The sequence below is a fragment of the Canis lupus genome, chromosome 1, assembly GCF_048164855.1.
Source record: "Canis lupus baileyi chromosome 1, mCanLup2.hap1, whole genome shotgun sequence".
Classification (NCBI taxonomy): Eukaryota; Metazoa; Chordata; class Mammalia; order Carnivora; family Canidae; genus Canis; species Canis lupus.
In genome coordinates, this window is record NC_132838.1 from 76604898 (window position 1) to 76628105 (window position 23208).

At 34.4% G+C, this 23208-nt stretch overlaps 1 protein-coding gene and 1 long non-coding RNA gene across 8 annotated transcripts in view; both read left to right on the top strand.

Annotated features, from left to right (window-relative positions):
- GKAP1 (G kinase anchoring protein 1) overlaps positions 1-23208 on the top strand; it is a 71602-nt gene that overhangs the window by 8934 nt on the left and 39460 nt on the right. For all 7 annotated transcript variants that reach the window (XM_072836768.1, XM_072836790.1, XM_072836750.1 and 4 more), the window contains 5 exons: positions 4958-5210; positions 6444-6587; positions 16019-16096; positions 19835-19958; positions 22054-22076. In XM_072836768.1, the coding sequence (XP_072692869.1) occupies positions 5001-5210; positions 6444-6587; positions 16019-16096; positions 19835-19958; positions 22054-22076 (579 nt within the window). In that variant the 5' untranslated portion in view covers positions 4958-5000. The remainder of the gene's footprint in view (positions 1-4957; positions 5211-6443; positions 6588-16018; positions 16097-19834; positions 19959-22053; positions 22077-23208) is intronic.
- LOC140638819 (uncharacterized) lies at positions 7516-12547 on the top strand. The gene is made up of 3 exons (XR_012035773.1): positions 7516-7987; positions 10031-10071; positions 12397-12547. It is a non-coding gene; the product is annotated as an uncharacterized lncRNA (long non-coding RNA).

Here is a 23208-nt window from a genome sequence, read left to right on the forward strand (position 1 = left end):
TTATTACATTTTTTAAAAAGATTTATTTATTTTATAGAGTGTCTGCACATCTGCATGCAAGTTGGGGGAGGGGCAAGAGAGAATCTTTCAAGCAGATTCCACACTAAGCATGGAGCTCTGTGTGCGACTCCATCCCAGGACCCATGAAATCACGACCTGAGCCAAAACCAAGAGTGTTGGACGCTTAAGCAACTGAGTTGCCCAGAAGCCCTCCCCCCTTTTATAAAGTACAGCATGTAGCACAGATGCTGGAACCCTTCCAGTTGTCCCATTTCCTTACCCCTCCAACTACTAGGTATGGTGCAAGTGGTAGCTGCTATTCTGTTCTGTTTCAGACCCCTGCCCCTGAACAAATAAGGGATCATTATAGGTGAGCTTTTCCCTCTTCCTGTCTACTCTTTCTTGAGTTAAAGTATTTTAACACAGGTTGCTGAGATGTATCCTCCGTAGCTGCCTCAGAAAAATTTTATGTCTTTTCACTGTTTGTCAGTTAACGCTATTTGTTCTAATGCTTTCTTTTCACATTATCATTCTCTTTTATTATTTTCATTCAGGAATTGTTTATTATCTATCTGCTTTGTGCCCATTGTTTAAGACATAGTCCCTTCTGTGATTCTTGGGTTTCAGATAGATTGGTGTTTCCCTCTGCAGTTTGTTAGGTGTAATCTTCAGGTGTTTCACTCTCTTCAGTGGCTGACTGCTTGACCACTACTTCTCAGGGCCTAAAAACTTTTTTTCATTTCGTAGATTAAAGTCTTAACTTTGAGAAGGGCTAGATGTTGATTTAACTCTCAAACACTTTTTGCGACGGAGTCAGATATGCTTAGCCAAATTTTTAAATAACTTGTGCCAGTTCACCTGTGCCGCTAGGACCCCAAGACATACTTCAGTTAGTAATCATAGTATAAGAACACCAGCATGTTTATATTTGAGTGTTTCTGCTGTTCTGGCAACTGTTCTAAGCACTTCACATAAAGTATTTAATCTTTACAATAACACAGTGAGCTATGCACTCTTGTCCCTATTTCACAGATGAGGAAACTGAGAGATCCGGTGAATTGCTCAAGAGCTTTCAACAGGTAGCAGGTTGACCAGATTTTGACTAGGCATTCTTGTTCCAGGTCAGCACTCATAGGCTAGTGCTCTTCTGCCATTTGACTTCTGCATTACAAACATAAAAGACCAGAGCATCTTGTTGCCTTCAAACGGAGAAGAGACTTACAGCGCTTATGTAGAGCTGGGTGGAAAAAATGTGTTACATTTTCTTTGTTGTATATGATTAGGATAAATAAAACAATATAAAGTATTAGGAAAGATATGAAATGCTGAATTTGTGTGAAACTTCAAAATCTTTTCAGGGTTTCTAATGAGAAAATTGTGCTTGCTTCCCTGAACAGAAGTTTTTAAATTACACGTTTGTTCATGAAATAAGAATATACAATTCTCAATCCAGACTTTTATTTTATTTTTATTTTTTAAAAAGATTTTATTTATTTGTTAATGAGAGATACAGAAAGAGAGGCAGAGACACAAGCAGAGAGAGAGAGAGAGAGAGAGAGAGAGAGAGAGAGAAACAGGTTCCATGCAGGGAGCCTGATGTGGGACTCGATCCTGGGTCTCCAGGATCACGCCCTGGGCTGAAGGCAGGCGCCAAACCGCTGAGTCACCCAGGCGTCCTCCTCCATCTAGACTTTTAGATGATGCTTTCTTCAGATTGAGTTCCCACTGAAATTTTGTTTGGATGAATAGATAATAAAAACAAACCATTTTTGTTGTACAACTATTCAATAATTTATAACAATTGGAATTATTTTTAAAGAATCTCATAGCTCTTCTCATAGAAAAAGAATTTCTTGTGATAAAATGAACTCCAAGATGACATAAAATGACAAAGCTCTTATTTTCAGACAGCATATGTATTGTTTGAGCAGTCACCTTAGAGCTAGACTTTACGCCATTAAAAAGGCATAACACTGGCATGTGGGAAGAAATATCTGCTCCCTGTGAATATAGAGCTATCAGCTCATTACTTGGAACCTTGCTCACAAGGAGACTTTGTGCTTTCCCACTCCTAGTAGCAGCTGCTGCTCCCTGTATTGCATGTGTTGCATTTGGAGTACCTAAAGCAAACTCTTGCAGTAGTTCCCTGGGCCTGCCTACCCTAAGGGGCAGTAGTGCATTGTACACTGATCTGATGAAGTAGATTTTCAGGCCTTACATACTTCCCAGTTGACAAATAACCACAGAGCAGCATTTGTGGGTACTGTCTGTCCTCTGCAAAGCACCAGATGAGGCTGCTTGCATCTGGTAGTGACCTGCCCAGCATCTCAGAATTCTCCTGGGTTTTCTTAGGTGCCCTGAGAACTCAGAGACACTTTATTTGAGGACACATTGGTAAGGAAGCTTTGCCCTATGCCACAGAAAGAAAATTTCTGTGAGCTTTGTGGAGATGTGTTGGACATTTGTGAACATTTAACTCATGCAGAACCATCTAAATGTGGAATTCATGGTTTTGATATCAGTCCTAGAATGGAAAATAAATTTATTTGTGTAAGATATCAATCATGCTAAGGCTAGGTTATACTGTAACAACAAGCTGAAAATCTCCACAGCTTAAAGCAGTAAAGTTGCTTTTTTGCTCAAGCTACATATCCATTAACAGGTTAGTGAGAGACTTTATTCATTGTTATTTCAGACCCAACAGACCTGACCCCCTCTCAACATAGGCTTGAATAGAAGCAGGAACCATGTTCTGGCTTTTAAAGCCTTTTAAATCTTATGTTTTACTGGCCAGAATAAGTCACATGGTCATGCCTCTGTTCAGTAGGAGAGTGGTGCATGATTCTCCTTCAGGGAGGGGCAATGAGTATTTGTGAATGGCTAACCCATGCAATTTATAGTCCCAACAGTTAAAATTAAATGTAATAATAATTGTTGAATGACTGTGTAGGATCACTGTATCTCAAGTACTCAGAGCAACTAAAACTTAAAGGATTTTTAACATGACATGTTGAAGTTGGAGCAGAATTAATGCTTTCCAAAAATGTTTTTGAATCTTGAACTTCTTTTTCATTTTGTAATATATTCTCCCTTGTAGTAACTTAACAAAGCCTTAATTCTCATGCTTACAGCAGAAATTTAAGCCTAAAAATGTGTCGTAATTTATCAGTTAGATGTCATTCTTTTTTGTCATGGTATTTTATCTTGATTTGCGTTTGTGTTTTTTTTTTTTTTTAAGATTTAATTATTTGTGAGAGAAAGAGAGCACAAACCAGTGGGAGAGGCAGAGGAAGAAGCAGGGGGCCTGACTGAGGCTGAGCAGGAGCAGGGAACCTGACTCAGGGCACCATCCCAGGCCCTTAGGATCATGACCTGAGCTGAAGGCAGATGCTTAACTGACCAAGCCACCCAGGCACTCCTGATTTGCATATTTTTGAGTGTAGGAGCAATATATCTTAATGTGGTATTTGTAATAAAAATACTTTTATTTAATAACTTCTAGATGGCATCTCAAAATATCAGCTCTTATTTTGATTTTTCTTTATTTTTAACAAAAAATTCAAAGATTTCCAAATAATTTTCTGGGTTTTTAGATTAAGATGGAAGATTTAACACATGCTTCTCATTTTTGTTCCCTCCTAAAACATACAAACTGTATTGTGTGGTTAGCTTTCAAAATGGACCTCAATGATTTTCACTTCTGGTATTTGTACTTTTGCATAATCCCATATCACATTGAATAGACGAGATTGGTGGCAATAGGATATTGTGGAAGTGACAGTGGCTAGTTCAGATATGAGTACTGTGGCTCAAGATAGATATGTTAAAACTATAAAGAAAAGCAAATGACTTACAGAAAAATCAGAATAATCCTTATATATCACCATGGGGAGTTGGGATGCTATTGGGGAGAGGCACAGGGGGGTTAAAGTTCTCTTAATCTTAGTGCTGAGTACTTGGAGTGTTCATTTATTTACAAAAATTTTTTTACTCAATTGTGTATCTGATACATTTAAAAATAAAAATCAGCAAATTTCTGAGTTTCACAATCTGTTTATTTATTTATTTATTTGTTTGTTTATTTATTTTTTTGTGAATTGAAAGAGTACGAGTCTTCTAGTAGTGACAGAGCTTCTTATTTTGACCTTGGTCAGCAAGGCTCAGCAAACCTAGATTCAGGTTGTGACTCTGCCACTAACTTGCAGAATGACCTGAGGCAAGTCACTTACCCAATTCAAGTGCCAGTTGCCTCCTCTGTAAAACTAAATGATTCATGAGTTGGGTTAGATACTACTGTAGGACCCTTAATATCACAAGTCTACAAGGCATCTCGGTGCACTGAGACTAGTGAAGCAGAAGATAATGTGGAAGGTGATTTTGAAAGGTTGCCTTTGGTTGAAGAAATTTAAGTTCTCTATTTTGCTGTCAGTTCTGTGACTTAGTAGCAATCTCCAGAATCAAACTGGAGGCAGTATTTTGTGTATGAAAAGTGTCTTCCTTTTCTACCTCTTTTTTTCTGTCTTGAAAGTTGGAGATTAACATGGACTTATGTGTGGTGGAAGATGTTCCCACTACTCCATATTGATTCAAGATGTTCTTTGTAAATATGTATATATTATGGCAGTATATTTAAAAGAGAGAAGAAAATAATTTTTGAAAACCACATAGGGAAAAATGAATACATTTTATTGGTGTCAATCATGCAGTAGTTGTCCATGAAATCTCAATCTACTTTTTTCTTTTTTAAAGTACACAATTTTATATTGCTTACTCAAGTTAAAAAAGAATGTTATTGCATTCTATAGAACTGTGGGTATGAATCCCAATATGACTAAAACCAATGTCAGGAGAAGAGAGAAAGAGAGAGTGTGTGTGTGTGTATAAGATTGTTCTAGAATCTAGAACAGATTTTACTGATTATGTTTACTCATCTACCCCCTCTTCTCCCTCCCTACAGGAATTATTCTTGACAGACATATTTTAAAATAGCAATCTTTACAATGGCCTCGGCAGTACTTAGTTCTGTTCCCACTACTGCTTCTCGTTTTGCCCTATTGCAAGTAGATAGTGGCAGTGGTTCTGATTCTGAGCCAGGAAAAGGCAAAGGTCGGAATACTGGAAAGTCTCAAACAAACAAATCAACTACAAATGAGAAAAAGAGAGAAAAAAGAAGAAAAAAGAAGGAACAGCAACAGAGTGAAGCAAATGAGGTAACAGTTATGACTATTTGTGTCTACTCTCCCACTGGACTGTAAGCAGGAGTCCAAACCAAGGAGTCCACAAGGGCCAGGCTCTTCTTAGCTCCTTGTGGCTGTCAGTCCTCAGTATTCCTTGGCTTGTGGCTGTGTCACTTCAGTCTTTGTCTCTGCTCTTACTTGGCATTCTTTGTGTATCTCTGTCTTCACCTCTTCTTGGGGACAACAGTCGTATTGGATTAGATTAGGATCCCCTCTCATTCAGTGTTACCCTATCTCACAAGCTATCTTGATTATATCTGTGAGATTTTATTTTCCAAGTAAGGTCACATTCACAGATACCCGAGGGTTTCAGGCCTATGACATATGTATTGGGGGTTTACAGTTCAATCCATAATAACCTCTATTTTTCTTTCTTGTTTCAACTACTGCATCTCAGATGATGATGATCATACTGTTGTTGGGAGGGGTTTGGCCAGTCCAATTTTAGCTCATCATGTTACTTTGTGATCTAGGCTCTGTATTTTTAAGGACTAGCAAAGTAGTTGCTAGAGTTGTAAGCCATTAAATTTTAATGTTTTTGAATCCCATTGCTTTGTTTTTTTTTTTAAATTTATTGACCTGTAAGGTCATAGATATATTTTTTAAATTTATGATGTTAATTATAAGAAAGGCACTGTTTTAAGTATTCTACATCAATTGACGCATTTATTCCTCACAACAACTCTATAAAGGCAATTAGTAATGGTAAATTGTATTATCATAAACCCTATTAATTTTTTTTCTTTTATTTGGGGGCATTTGACACACAATGCTACATTAATTTCAGGTGTACAACAAAGTGATTTGACAAGTTTATCCATTATACTATGCTTCACCACAAGTCCTACAATGTCATATTAGTTTCAGATGTACAACATAGTCAAAAGCATACTTATCCTGTTTTCTGCTCCTATAAATTTCTTCATTTAAGTGAATCAGAATCATTAAAATGATGGTATAATAGAATACAGTCCATTTTCACCTATTAAATTGTTAGAAACTCACCAACATTATCTATATACTGGTGAAATTAACATTTTACAGAGATTAAGAAAAACACAGATAGTGACTCTGTGAGTTGGAATAATGAATGGTATAGTATTTAGAAATAGAAAAATACTACTGATTATTTAACTTAACAAAAAAACTGTGAGAATTCCAGTATTAGTAAACTGAATATAATGTTTTTGTTCATTTGTCTCATAGCTCAGGAATCTTGCTTTTAAGAAAATTCCCCAGAAATCCTCCCATGCCATTTGTAATGCTCAACATGAGCTTTCATTACCAAACCCAGTGCAGAAGGATTCACGAGAAGAAAATTGGCAAGAGTGGAGGCAAAGAGATGAGCAGGTACAGTTAAGTAAATCAAATTATTTTGCTTTGTATTTCTATGAGTTTATGGATTTTTTTAAATGGCAGTGCATCTGAGTCCATGACACCACTATTTGTGGTGCATTTTCTATTAGATTAACTCACACATCTTTGTGCTTTTATTTTTATTTTTTATCTTTGTGCTTTAAATAAGAGATTCTATTTTTCATCTACTAGGAAAAGATTGATATACTTGTTATTTTGTTAGCTTTGGCAATTCAAAGCAGTTATTTTGTGAGTTTTCAATTCATCTGTCTTTTTACAAGTGAGGGAGAGATAGGAAAGGTAGAATAACAGGATTAAATTATATTTCAAGTTAAAAAAATCAATATTTGTAGGGTTAGATGTCTCTTGTTAAAAATACTCAGACACTGTTTTTGCTTTGAAAAGAAAGACTTTGAAGGGAAATAATTCCTTTTCAACTTTGATGTAAAACAGTTTATGACATCTGTTAGTTTCTTTAACCTATTTATGTGATACATTGTGCCTCTGTTAAATAAATATTAATAACCAAATCATATAGATAATTTTTAAGACCAATCACTTTTTTTGGTGTATGTGCTATTCAGGAAAATAACATCCTAAGCCTGGAATGTACTATTCAGGAAAATAGCATACTAAGCCTGGAATGTACTCTAGGAGATGCTGTATGTATGAGAAATGAATAGTTACTTATTTGCTTACCTGTTAAACTGGCAGTTAATCTATTGGGAAGAGGTATTATTTTAGCAGGTCTTTGGCTTAGTAGAGTGCCATACCATGCTTTGGTTACCAGTTTTAAAAGAATTAGAGTATTCTAAACCACTCTTAACACTATATTAGTATATATAGTAATATAGTACTATATATAGTAATAATATAATAAGTATGTGTAATATATAAGTATATTATACACTTATATAATAATATAAGTATAGTATATATAGTAATATATAACTATATTAGTTATAACATTTTTGTTAGGATTTTGTAGTGCCTTAGGCCCATCATCACAAGGATAAGTTACTACACAAGAGCTGTGCACAAATGCCACTTAAAATATATCTCCAGGCAGTGGTATACTGGATAAATTATCTTGTGTTAAACCCCCTAGTTGATATTTGATTATTTCTTTTTTTCCTTCTGCAGCATTCATTATGACAGATTCTTCTGGTTTACAGATATAAATGTAATGATCTACTTGTTTAGACAGTAATAGAATTGACCAGTGTCTTCACCAGAGAGAATTTCTCCCAGTAGCCCAAAGGGCACTGGAAAATTAATGAGGAAAAACTACTCAGATTTGCACCAAAATAGATTTTGTGTAATGTGGGGAACTTGAGCACAGAAACTTGATTGCCTTTCTTCCTGTTCCCACCGATTGCTGCCAAAATGACCAGGTAATTGTGAAAAGAAAATAGTTGACTTAGCCCTGACCCTGTACAAGAATGTCATCCCAGGCTCAGGACTTTGAAGCACTTCTGCTGGATATACTATTGATGGATCACTTAGGAAAACCTGGTACTGTATTTGGCATTCTCACTTGCAGGAAAATAATCAAGGTCATGGGAAAAAGAGTAGATCCTCGGATAATCATACTGGTAACTGAAGAGGAGATAAGGACAGGCCTTGGAACAGTTGGACTGTAAACCATTTGGAATCTATTTTACTGTGTGGCACAACAAAATTTAAAAGTAGGGACCAGCTAGTGACTAAACTAGGCAGAAAGCATATAGGATGGTCGGTGTTCTCCCTGACACAGTAAAGGAACAACACACTGAGAAAGTCCAGTGTTGAGGGAGACAAGACAAAAAGATGGCTATAGAAAGCTTGCCTGGTATGTGGCTACTTATTTCCAACACAAAAGATAAATTTTGCTAAGACAAACCTTCCTACTCCTAAATCACTAAGGCGATAATGTAAGTTTACATCAACTAAGCCTCAATATAAAATCTGAGAGCTGGCATTTTACGACAACTAGATAGACAGTAAAGAAGCATCCACTCCATTTCTGTATGAGCAAACACATGGTGTCGTGTCAACTGAAAAAGTTTGTGCCCCACGAAAAGAACATTATACTTAGTGTCCAAAGTGAAAGCATATTTTGAAAAAGATTTATTACAGGAAACAGAAGGTGATTGTAGACAGCATCTGTTCTTTCCCTTAATGAAGACCCAGTGCCTAGAACATTTTGTAAGTCAAGGAGATTAGTAGTGTTATATAATAAGGTGAGGTGGTAGTCTGAGATGAAAAAGTGGTCAAGAGAAATTGAAAGAGATCTAGACAAAATACAAAATTGGAGAGGTGAAATCATAGCAGAATTTAAACTTTCATTAGACTAAAGAACAGAGTATACACTGAGGAAAATTGAGTCAGTTGTATGAAGGAAAATTTGAGATATATTTTGCCAACAAAATCAGTATGATAAACTGGAACACAATTGAAATCCAACAGAGGTATATTTAGTGTCACTACAACAAGGAGAATAGAGACAGTCATTAAAGGTAATATTGTTAAAAATTTTCCTAAGCTAGGTACTCGAATCTGAGCTTGAAAGGACTTAAGCCTTTTTTAAAGACTTTTTTGGGAAAACTTAAAAAAAATTTTTTAATACTAAGAATGAGAGATAAGGAATATTCTTGAGTGTGTGTGTGTGTGTGTGTGTGTGTGTGTGTGTATACATACATATATATGGGAAAACAGGATGAAAAATCAGGGCAGCTACTTTAAATGCCAGAATTGAAATTCTAGGACCAAGAATCCCATATCTAGGCAATACGTCATTTTTGTGAAAGTTAAAGAAATTCATTCCTAGACATGCAAGGGCTAAGGAAGCATACTGCCATTATCATTTCTGCAACTTTTTCTGAGATATGCTCCTGCTGATTAAAAGGCAAATCTAAATAGAGAGCACAACAATTGGAAAGCACCAGTGGCAAGCAATGAAGCTAGTTCACTGCAGAATTAACTCTAAATAGTGATTACAAGCGATTATTAAAGAGAACCTGACTCACATGAAGAATTTGTCTAAAGTGAAATCCCTGGTTTTGAATACAAAAATTTGGAAGGAAATAGGTTGGAAAAGCCGGTAGGTATTTTTAAAATTTTTCATATTGATAACAAAGATACATACTTCCAAGTGTGATTCTTTTTAATCTAAAGAGAACAATTTATACATGAGACTTTTCAATCTTTTAAATCAGTTGAAGAAAAAAAAATTAAACCTGGTCCATATAAGCAAAAGTTACAAAGTAAAGGAAGATGCAAGAAAGCCTTTCAAAGAAGGTATAAAAAAGGATAATAGACATTTTGTTTTATATGTAAATATAAATAGTTGATCTTACCTATTGAAGACCAATAGGGATAAACTGCCTGGATCACATTTTGATCTTAATTCTTACCTTTTTCTTACATTAAAAATTGTGACACATTGACCCTGAAAGGATGGATTCAGGCTATTCAAGCTGCTGTGTGTTTTGCTGAGGTATGCTTAAAAGCTTCTAGAAATTGTAGAGATCATCTTTAATGCACTATTAGTATCTTAAGAAATGTTTGTATCTCATTTTCCAATTCATAGACTTGTATCTGTCCCAGAATATTTCAGAGTGGAGGTAGTCTTATATTTTCTATTTCTTTGCAGAGTTGTGTAGAGTTGTTCTCCTTTATTTATGATACATTGATAGTGCTGTTTCCATGTATCTTTATGTAAGTCCATATCATGGCTTAAAAATAATTAACTGAATAGAAAATTTCTTAGGGGTTTTTAGTGACTGATGAAATTTAGGTGTATATTTCTTCCTCTTATTGATTCAAACTCCATACATTACTGGTTTTGTCCAGCTCAGAAGTGAAATATCTGCTAGCATGTGCACAATAGTAATTGTTTCTTCATATCACATCTTCCAGTCCATCGGATAAAGGTGTTTTGCCAACAGATTGTTCTGTTTCTTGTTTGTTTTTGAGTGTGACATGTGTCATTAACCTCATGGCTGGTATAATAAGTCCCTTGGCAGTTGTTTGACTTGCACCGGTTTCCCTAGAAGGAGTGCAAATTCAAATAAGTGCTCTGTAGTTCTTAGCTCTTTCTTTAGCAACAGAATTCATCACTTTTGCTATGGAAAAAGCATTATGTGGGACTTGTTCTGAAAAGACTCATACAAGTCATTGTGCTTTGAAAGTGAAACAAAAACTATGGTGTCTTCAGCCCACTGGTCTAACCATGTTTCATAGCAGGCAGCAAGGAACAAATAAATTGACTCAGTAAATAAAATTTCAAATGCTCACTATCTTAATTTTCTATTTATGATTTTCCTCTTCAGCTGCTTATGTGATATCACTCGTATCTTAAGACATACAGATTTATATTCTGTATTCACTGTATTAGAGTTCTGTTCATTTAACAATTCATGGTGTTTTTATAAGTAGCATTATTTACAGCTCTCTTTTAATCCTTCAGTAAATCATTAAACCATTTTTGTTATTTGGGAGATATAATAAAGCATACAACAAAAATGTAGACTTAAAAAATATAAACAACACTCAGAAAACATAAAGATACATTAACTGAAATGAACAGAAATTAACTGAACCTGACAATTAGTGTGTACACATACATAGACCCAATGTTTTTAAATTTTTAAAAATTTTTATTGTATTTTTTTAATTTTAATTTTAATTTTTTCTTCACCCCCCACCCCGATCCAATTTTTTAGAACACTGACAACCTTTAAAATCCTAGTGTTCAATAAAAGTATTAGAAGATTTCTGGAAAAATAATTCTATTTTCCAAATTAGTGAAAGATACAGGGTCCATACTCTGAATATCATGGAGTTAGAGGACCACAGGGCACTGCTGCTGTTGTGGCTGCAAGCATTAGATGTTCAGAATGATGTTGTGTGTTGTGATACAAAATCCTGTTCCCATGATGCCTGTGGAAAATGAGGAGTAACTCTTCATTTGGAATTTGTTTTGCTTAGATTTAAAGTGGGTAAAATCATTACTGTACTTAGACTTACAAATTAATTTTTAAAAATCTAGTTCCAGAAGATTAACTGGCCTTCCTGTTTTTCATTGGTTCTTCATACTCTTTAACTGATCGTAAACCCTTGAGCTAAAGGTTTGTTTAAATAGAAAAAAAAATGTTTTACTACTAGATGGGAGGAGTAGGAGGCAATGAAGGAAGCCAAGTGGAAGGGGGTCTGAAGTACTCCCTTTTGGGCACATGTAAGTATCTTCTTCAATCCTGTAGGCATTGTAGTCCCTACTATTTCCTCTTTGTCTTCCTTTCCTCCTTCTCCTGTAAATGATGAACAAATCTCAATTTGCAGACTTAATAGAAGTTATTTTTTAAAAATCATGATGGTTTTTGCATTCTCTTGCCCAGTACCTGTCTTTTAGGCTCACACTTCACCCCTACTCCCCAGCTCTGCCTGTACATGTACTGATGAATTAGGTCCACAACTATATTTATAGTAGTCTAATGATTAATTAATGCTGTGAGATATGTTTAGAGAATTTAGAATCATGTTTTCTTTCTCTTTCTTGTTTTAGTCTTGTGCTGCCATTTTCCCTGTTATCTATAATTAAAAATCTTATTTTTGATTCATTTTTCTTTCATATTTCATATTCAGTCAGTGTTCCAAAACTTGGTCATTCTTTTCTAAGATAGAACCTTCTTTATTTTCTATACTTTTATGTTCTGGTTCAGATTTCTATATGCTGAGATTATAGAGGTTTAGCCAAACACATTGACTCTAAGCCTTCGTTTCACTAATGTTCCGGTTTATTTCTTTAAAATTACTCTTATAGGGATCCCTGGGTGGCGCAGCGGTTTGGCGCCTGCCTTTGGCCCAGGGCGTGATCCTGGAGACCGGGGATCGAATCCCACGTCGGGTTCCCGGTGCATGGAGCCTGCATCTCCCTCTGCCTGTGTCTCTGCCTCTCTCTCTCTCTCTCTCTCTCTGTGACTATCATAAATAAATAAAAATTTAAAAAATTACTCTTATAAGTATTTCTCTTTCTTCTGCCCCAAGTCCCTAATTTTTTAGGGATTGCTGGGAATCTAATTCTACCCCACCTAAGCAAACTCACTTTCCACTATTCTCCAACACAGAGGAGAGGAATTCTGATTTACTAGATGTAAGTCTTGTACCAGGCAGGCACTGTGTTAGGCACTTTACATGTATTAATTAGTTTTAAGTCTTTAAAACTACCCTATAAGGTTGATGTTTCTACTTCCTTTTTATATATGAAGAAACTGAAATCTATAGAAGTCATGTAATTTGCCCAAGGTCCTAACATAAATGGAATTGGAATTTAAATTATCTACCTGTGTGATCTCCCAAAGCCTAGGTTTTGTCTACATCTCTCTTATATTGAATTCACACTTTATTTAGGTATCCCCTTTCTTTGATGTATCCCATAATATATCTATTTTTAATACTGTTCACTTGACTCTTTCCTCCTGAAATTCTTCTATTTCTTTTTCTACCTCTCTCAATTGTATCTACCATTTAAGGACAAACTTAAATTAACATCTTTTCTGTATGCTTCTCTGAATTTTATTTGTTGTATACGTTTTTTTCTCTCCACTTTTGTAACACTTTCAATGTCTTATTCTATTTCTTGTACTTCATTTGTGTCAGTCTTCTGTCTGCAACTGGACTAGAAAATTTTAAAAATATTTATTTGACACAGAAAGGGAGCACAACAGGGAGGCAGAAGAAGAGGAAAAGCAGGATCCCTACTGAGCAGGGAGCCCGATGCAAAACTCAGTCCCAGGACCCTGGGATTAAGACCTGAACCAGAGGCAGACACTTAATGGACTGAACTAGGCATCCTTGGAGTAGGAATTCTTAGAGGGCAAAAGCCAAATATATGCTGCTGCTTTGAAACACTACAGACAAAGCACATAGAAGGTTGTCTATTATCTTATTGGCATTGACATTTTTAGAAGATTTGTTCTAGTTTTTAAAGACTTAAATTGAAACTTAAATCATTTTTGCTTTTTTTGTGGTTCCTTGTATACTAGTTTGTGTTAATAATTAAAAGCTCTCAACTGCTGCATTTAGAGTCAAATGCAGAGGAGAGCCATATTTTTTACTTTAAAAGTTCCATTTCATTCTGTTTTTATCATATTAGAACCAACTACTTTAATATTTAAGTTCTGTGAATTAATAGGAAAAAGGATAATGACATCTAGCAAGACTCCTAACTCTCTAAACTGTTCTCCTGCCTATTAACTTATTTTTGGAATATTGGTCAGAATATGTAACATATTGGAAATAATGTTAAATGCCATTAATATGGATTAAAAACTTAGTGATAACTTGAACTGGCTTTGTTTAGAATGAACTTAAGTAGTTTTGTTACTTTTTCTGCATTGGGATGACTTCTTGACTTATAAAGAAATACTTTGTACTCAGTTTGCTTTGAGTTGAGGTGGAGAAACTAATGTAAATTATTTTTTAAAGATTTATTTATTTATTTTAAAGAGAGAGTGCAGGAGTCGGGGGAGGAGCAGAGGGAGAGAGAGACAGTCCTAAGCAAACCCTGCACTGAGTGTGGAGTCTGACATGGGCTCTGTGGGTGCCACAACCCTGAGATCATGTCCTGAGCCAAAACCGAGTCTGATGCTCAACCAACTGTGCCACCCAGACGCTCTTCATGTAAACTTTTTTGCATAATGCTAACATGAATCCAGTTCTTTTTTAATTTATAATTGTATATTATTTTTGAATATCCTTTTGTATTATATATTATTTAAAAGATTATTTTTTCTGATTATTACTAATTTGGATTAATTCTTCAATTTGTTTTAGTTACTTTATAGAAGTATGTACAGTTTACTCTGCATTTAACCATATTTTCTAGTGCTAAATACTTTTACCATTTTAATTCTAACTGCATTTTTGTCTAAGATTATTTTTTTTCTATGATAAACCTAATCTTTTACTGCCTCTTTTTATTATCTTAGTGTAGGTTTAGATGAGATGCTTTCAAAGAGATAAATTGGTTATGAATGAAAGCTTTATTAGTTCATGGTGTCCAGTGTTAACATCTTTCTAATTTTTGAGTTACCCCTTGGAAATAAAACACTCCTCTTTGGAGTTGATTTCTGTTCTAGGTCAGATTTTTTTTGTCATTAAGCAATAGAAATAATTCTAATTAACAGTGGCAAAAGTCATTTGTTGAAACAATTCACAGATTTGAATTAAGAACTAAACAAGTATGCCTTGGGGGAGATGGAAACTAACAATTCTGGAGTGCTTAGAGATGTAAACTGGTAGAACTAGTATGCTCCTTTGTGGAAGGCTGTCATGTCAGATGACCAAACCTACTTCCTTTGTGTTTGTTCCCAAAATTTAATTCCTAGGAGATCAAAAAAGAGTTGGATCCCTTGCCACCACCCTGTCATTGATGATGGTAGCTTGGATGTTTGTGTGGATTTGCTGGTGGGTGGTTTATAGGATTATATATTTGGGTATCCTGTTAGAATCATAGGACCCTGAGATGAAGTGTAGTTATTCACAGGAATAAAGGAAGGGATTCTGGACAAACACAAGAGATGGCTACCAAACTTGTACTTTTATTATCTACTCCACATAGATTGACACATGCTTGTATACAAATCCAGGAAATTTACTCCTGTCATGTTGCAACTCTCCTGTATTCAGCTGCAGACATAACTTTATCTCCAATGGTAGAAACATAAAGTCTCATCCACCTACTGTAACAATTCTGTGTGGCAATTAAGAAAAGTAATTCGTAGAGAGTAATTTGATTAGAGAGTAGTAGAAACTAGATTATAAGAAGTTAAGATGAGATTGAGTGGTGGGAAAGAGGAACAAAAAGATAGAGATCACAAATTAAAGAATCACTTTTTTTGTAGTATTAGATGACCTTAAAGGTAGGGCAACCAAATAAAAGGATAGGAGTACAAAGATGCACTATAAATAATTGTTCTGTAACATCAGAGATAGATGAGAACATTTACTCACATTATTTAAAGTTTCCATACCTGTGGATTACTTTATATTAAGGGAATGAATGGTATGTTTTTATGTCTATTGATTTATTTTTCAGGATTACATTTTTGAGTAGTAATCACTGTTATAATTTTGTGTCCTAAACTGAATACTGTCATTGACCTCTAATACAGTGTCAGTTTCCTTGTAAGATTTTTTTTTATGAAAGAAAAGAATTATGTGATATACAATATATAATTGACAGTGGATAGAGAAATAGAAACCTCAAAATTGGAAGTTTTTTGCTTTGGTATCTTCTGTAAAATACAGAGTTCCCTACTTTAGCATGGATGGATAACTTTGGAGAACCCATATTGTTTTTTTAACGTATTCGTTTTCCTTTCATGCATATATTGTCATAATATTGTATGTGGCATAATTGTGAAACTTTCCTTTTGTTTTAGTTGACATCTGAAATGTTTGAAGCAGATCTTGAGAAGGCATTGTTGCTAAGTAAATTAGAATATGAAGAACACAAAACGGTATTTACACATTTATTGATTTAGATATTTTAGAAGTTTAAATGGTCAGAAGTTAGGACCAGCCTTCCTGAATTTTGTATAAAAGTTTTCCATTAAAGCTTGTCCTAGGAATTCATCTTTGTAACAAAATATTATGAAGTTGTTTTTTTTTAATAATTTTTAAAAAGATTTATTTATTTAAGAGAAGGGGAGAGAGAGCAGAGTTGGTGGGGAGAGGAGCAGAGGGAGAGTCCCAAGCAGACGTTGCACTGAGTGTGGAGCTCAACATGGGGTTCAATCCCATGACTCTGAGACCATGACCTGAGCAGAAACCAAGAATTGGGCACTGAACCTGCTGTGCTACTCAGGCACTCCTGTTAGGTTTTTATAACAAAATTACTCCTCAGGATTTGAGAGGCAACAGACTGAACTTTGGTGATTTGAGATGTTTCCTTAAGAAATCTGTCCACCCCAGGTGAAGGGAAAAGAGAAAATGAAATTAACAGCAGATGATTAATTTTAATTAATTAGTTAATTTTTAATTTATTTTAATTTATTTTAAATAAACACAGGAAATAAGTAGATTTCCAAATTTAAGTAAGTATGAGTATGGGGCATCCATTAAGAGACCCTCTGCTAGAGATATGCACCAATTAACTAAAGTAAATGGAAGGCCATTTCTGAGGTTTTGTCCTTGTGGATTCTGAATTTTATCTAAACTGTGATATTGGGCTATGTGCTGAATTGCATTGTACAGCTTGAAACTATAGGAACATTTAAGTAAAAGGTAGTTTTGGCTTCCAGTTTCTTTCTTTCTTTTTTTTTTTAAGATTTTATTTATTTATTCATGAGAGACACAGAGAGAGAGGCAGGCATAGGCAGAGGAAGAAGCAGGCTCCCTGCAAGGAGCCTGATGGCGGGATTTGATCCTAGAACCCCGGGATCATGACCTGAGCCAAAGGTAGATGCTCAACTACTGAGTCACCCAGGCATCTCTGGCTTCCGATTCTGTATTCAAATTGGGTATTTATTATTTTCATATAATTTGGCATTTTAGTCCTTTACATGTATTGGGAAGTTTTGGGGTCTATAAAATGTATTTAGTTTGTGTTTGTAGTTGATTATAAAATACCCTAGTCATGCTTAAGGGACTTTAGACTATGTCATTGTACACTAGCTCCTTCACCTAAGATGAAGGGGAGAGAGGAATTAAAATTTAGAGCAGATATTTTTTTTGCTTTTTACTTGTAGTTCAAGGGAAAAGGATGAAAGTTGCTAATAAAGTGCACATGTACATTTTATGTGTACATTTTCCATGTCCCTATTCCTGTTACCCTGAGTAATCAAGAATTACTATAATTCTTATTGTTAGTTGCCTGTTTAAACACATAGCTAGCAATTAGAAAAATGGATACAGCTAGCTTTACTATGATTTAATCATTTAAATGGACTTTCAAGTTACACTGGAAAAGTATAAAAAATAGAATATTATCCTATAATAATGATTTATTGTTGTGATATATATATCTAGATTCTAAAGCCAAAAGAATTAGCTATATCTATTGAGGAGGCATGGAGTAAATGATACTGATAAAATATCATGCACACAAGCCAGTTTTCTTGGCATAGTCATAGCCTGCTACTCAAAAGCATTGGTTCTATCAGACAGTAATGACTTTCAGAAAAGGGAGAAACTCCTGTTGTATGTAATGGTTAGTTTGATGTGATTGCATTAATGTTGTCATTGAGTTTTAAGTCAATATTTTTTAAGTTTTTTTTTTAGTAACTAAAGTTTGGAATGACATTTTCTTTCTTTCCTTTTCTTTTCTTTCTTTTCTTTTCTCTTCTCTTCTCTTCTTTCTTTCTTTCTTTCTTTTCTTTCTTTCTTTCTTTCTTTCTTTCTTTCTTTCCTTCTTTCCTTCTTTCCTTCTTTCCTTCTTTCCTTCTTTCCTTCTTTCTTTCTTATTTTAGAGAGAGAGCAGGGGGGTAGGGTAGGTGCAGAGGGAAAGAATCTCAAGCAGACTTCCCACTGAGTATGGAGCCCCACATGGGGCTTGATCTCATGACCTTGAGATCATGACCTGAGCCAAAAATCAAGAGTTGGAGGCTTAACTGACTGAGCTACACAGGTACCTCTGGGATGGCATTTTCTATTCTGTTTTATTACTTGTTTGCCAAATATTTTTTTGAATAGCCAAAAATGTGCAAAGTGCACAATACAAAGGTAAGGATATGGTCCCAGCCCTTGAGTTTAGTGGAGGGAGACATGCATATAATTACTGTGTATAGCACTGAAAGATGAATGTTCTGTGTAGTGGGAATTCAGAAAGATGGAAGAACTTTCTTTGCCTTTGATCGGTATGGGTTTTAGAAAAGAATTCTTAAAGAGGAGATTTAATGGGTTTATTAAAAGGTGACAGTTTAGGCAAGAGAAAAAAATAGGCTTTGTCAGGAAAGGAGTGGCAAGTATATAGGATATGTGCAGGTAAAAGAGTGTAGCCTATTTGATTTGGAGTTGGTAGAGACACTTTCTGAAGGATAGGATATGGACCAGGCTAAGGAGATTGGGCTTTTATAAATCTGTTGGTGGAGAACTATTGAACTATTTTTAACTTTTAGATTTCAGGTTTTCATTTTAGAAACTCATGCTGTAGCCATGTAGAAGATGGATTGAGGGGCTAAAATTAGAGGGTGTTGCAGTGTCCAGCAGAAGAAGATAGGGAAATAACAGAAGGTCTGAAGGGAAGAGAACAGATGTAAGAGATCTTTAGCAGATAAACTCAACAAGACCTTGTGACTACTTTGTATATAAAGTCTGCAGGAGGAGCAGACAGTGGTGACACAGGTTTCTAGTCTGCGCAGTTATGTAGGTGATGGTGACATTATACAGGGTACTTACTGGAGGATCCAGTAGGGAAGGGCAGGGTGAACATATATATATAGTTTGGTGGTGCTTACTGAGCATTCCATTTGAGTTGTCTGTACATACAAAAAATCATCAGTGTATAGGTAGAACTTTAAACTTTGGGTATAAAGCAAAAGACTTCCTCAAGAATGGAATAATGGTGAGAAAAGTTTGGATATAGGAAGCCAGTGAAGGAGACTGAACAGTAGTCAGAGTGTATTGAGAAAACCAAGAGGTGTTTGAAAAAGCAATGTCTTTGGATATGGCATTGTGGGGGAGGTTGACCTTAATTTTAGCAGAAGAGAACAGGGGAAGCCAGATTTGGTGGAGGTGGTGAGAAAGGAAATTGACTAGAGATGATTGTCTTAAGTTTGGTCCTGAAATAAAGAAGAAGAGGTGGCATCTAGGAGAGGTTATAAACCACAAGGAATAGCTTTTTGTTTTTATTTTAATGTTTAAGAGGCAAGAGATTGAGCATATAAAAAGAAAGCAACTTATGCTGGGGCACCTGGGTGGCTCAGTCAGTTGTGTCCTACTTTTGATTTCAGCTCAGGTCATGCTCTCAGGGTGGTGGGATCCAGGCCTGCATCAGGCTCTGTGTTGAGAATGGAGCCTGCTTAAGGTCCTCTCTCTCCTTCTGCCCCTCCTTGTGTGTGCGCTCTTTCTCTCTCTCTCTCTCTCTCTCTCAAAAAAAAACTGTCCTTTTATACAATTTGACTAGCTTCAAGTATTGATTTTTAAAATTTGTAGTTTACCTTTAAAAAAATAAAACTTTAATATATTACCTAATGGTATGTTGATTTTTTTTTTACCAGCGTAAACCAAGTTTAATTATTGTTGGTAATTCTTCTTAGGAGTATGAAAATGCTGAAAATGCTTCAACTCAGTCAAAAGTTGTGAATAAAAAAGATAAAAGGAAGAATCATCAGGGAAAAGACAAACCTCTCACAGTATCACTCAAAGATTTTCAATCTGAAGGTAATATATGTACGAAATCTATTATGCTAGACTATTTTAAGTCTTTATATATTTTTAAGTTCCTTGCTATTTTTTAAAATAAGTAAGAATTGTTTTGTTAATGTGTTACTGAGATTATAAAAAATGTAAACCTGTTTGGAAATACACAATTTGGGGGATAGTTTAAAAGCAGTCATTAAATCTCCATAAAAATTAAATACAAATTTGTCTTTTTGTATCTGAATTTGTCCATATTATAAAACTCACTAAAAATAAAATTTGTAGTTTTTGAGTCATCTTGAAACATAATTATTGTCTTTATACATAAAGTAATTGGACTTACACCAGGCCAGGAATAGTATCATCAGATTTCATCCATTATTGGTCAGCCTCTTCAAATTATCTGGAACTACACTGTAGAAAATTAAAATACAAATTTTTAGAATGAGACTTATCACCACAAAACTTTGTAATATCATTTGTATTTTTTTTTATTGAACAGAGAAGGCAAGGAAACTACATTATCCACCAAACTTTTGAAGATAGACCATAAAGCGCACTGTTTTTGATGTGGGAAGTTGTGAAAACCCTAAGTCTGTGCTATAAAATATGGTAGCCTCTATTCATGTGTGATGTTTTAAATATAAATTAATTAAAATGAACTAAAGTTAAAATTCATTAGTTGTATTAGCCACATTTCAAATGCTCAGTACCTTCATGTGATTAGTAGCTTCCCCTTCATGTGGTTAGAAGCTACTAATGTGGCTAATACATCTAATGAATTTTTACTATAGTTCATTTTAATTAATTTATATTTAAATTAAGTTTCTGTAAAGTTATCCTTACAGAAAATTTTTTCTGGACAGTGTTGTGTTTATGCCAGTCAGAATAGTTGCTGACAAAATGAACAGCAGTTTGTTCATTGACAGTGATCTATTTGATTCATATGAATTTAGCCTTAATACTTGGGTGTTTGTTCTGTGAGGATTAATAATACTACAGCAATAATCTGAAAAAAAAAACGCAATGAAATAAAATACTCCAGCATTTTCAAAAGCAGGCCTATCTGTTAAATTAGGAATAAATTGAGAGCATTATATTGCTTTGGTTTAAGGATCAGGACAGTTTTTCCTGTAGTCTGCTTCTTTTATTAAGCTAAGTAGGATTTTGTAGCTTGAGCTGAAACTTGTGATTTTGACATATATTATACTTCTAGACCCTATTCTGATCAACAGATGCCTTAAAAAGCTGGACCAGCTTTTAAATTCTCAGTTGTAAGAATGCTATTCTATTAAATTATTGTTAGTCGCTGAGAATAGAAAATTTCTACTATGCACAATAAGCCATGTAAAATATTAGCTATCCCAATCATCTCTAATTTAAATAAGAACATTTTCTTCCTCCTCTTGGTACTTTAGTTTCAGCCTTGTGTCTGTGTGGATTTCCTTATGTCTTCTTTTTTCCTCCTTCTGTAATCCCTTTCCAGAAATGCTGTGTTGTTACTAAGTCAATGATTTGTTTAATCTGAATGTATTTTTATTGCCTTCTTTCTATTCATTTTATAAATATACATCAATTTGTAGTATTTCTTATAGTATTATCAAAGCACTATGATGTATATTTTTAAAATAAAGAAACTAGGAAAAAAAAGAAACTAGGAGTTTAAAAGACACAAATTATTATTCGTTTTTTTCCCCCACAAGGGCAGTGATCTGTACAATTTTGCAGTTATGGTATCCTGTGATTTGATTTTAGGCATATTTGTTCCCCTTTATGCTCCCCTAAAATTGTGTGAAACAGAAAACCTAAATTATTTGGAATTCAGCTGTTCAAATTTAATAATACCCTGTTGTATGAGCGGCATTGACTAGGATGTAAGACATAGTCCCTAAACTGAACAAATTAATGATTATATGTTGAAATTTAACATCTTCCACCTAGAGAGGTCAGTCTAATATCTCAGACAACCCTCAAATGACTTCTGTAACTCTTATTATAACTTTTAAATTCTTCTCAATTACTTCAAATATTTTTACATATTGGGTATTAATGATTATTAATACTAATAAAATTAATATTTTCTTCAATGAAATTTCACCCTTTTTTTCATTTTCAGATCACATTAGTAAAAAGACCGAGGTAAGTGTTATTGTAACTATCTTTATTCTAGAAAACACTTTATTATTTTAAGAATAATACTTCAGTGTTTGGCAGTAAGTCTTTTTTGAGACCTAGCCACTTAAAGGACAACTCATAGGTTTGTTCTAAATGAATTAGGTCATGTTTCTGGCTATTATAAGGATATAAAATATATTACAGTAGAATAAAATATTATTTGCATGAAGAAACTATAATATTATTTGGCTTTATTATCCTAAATTGTGTGGCTGTGCTTGCACGTGTGTGCTCACATATGCACACCCACCTACACCTAAAAGGTTACCACATGTAAGCTTAAAATTTTAGGGAAAAGTGGTATAATACTTCAGTCTTTATTAAAAATGTCTTGAAACAAAGTCTCAAGATATTTTGGAATTATGGAAATTGTGAAGTAAGCTGTGATTCTGTGGTTTATACCTATGCATCATCTACTACTCTTAATATTCACCATTAGAGGGTAGTACACCCTACACATAACTTCCTGGGGTTATTGGTCACTTTTATTTTTTTTTTAAGATCCAGTACCAGATTCTTCAAACCTTTTAAAATTGGGAGGTACTACTATAAAATATCTTCTAATTTTGAGGAAGATACTAATAAAATGTTAGGAGTTATTTTGAATTCTTTAGGTACTAACTTGAAAGTTTCACTATTTTATTGTGTATGTATTCTTGTTAGTAATTCCAGTAGTCAGTTGTTTGAATGGTCAGAGATATTCCTGGATTTCACTTTATAATACATATATAGTTTTTGTCCATTTTTTTATATTGTTTTAAGTATTTGCTTGACAAGTCAGAGAAATGAAATCATCTCTAGAAACCACATCTAAATAACTGTGACTGTATTAAAAATATAGTCTTTATGCACACAAGCACAAAATCGATTTGTTAAGGTGGATGGTGGAAATTCTTTTTATATAAAAACCACTGTCACCATTTTTTAGATTAAAAATTAAATGACGCAAATATAGTCTTGAGTATTCCTTTTATGTTTGAAAGCAGAAAACATGTACATTTGGACTGATTCCATTTTTTTAAATCCATTGACTGACTTGGAGGATAGCTTTATGCAAATGAAAAAGTAGATACAAATGGTACACGCTATTCCTAAG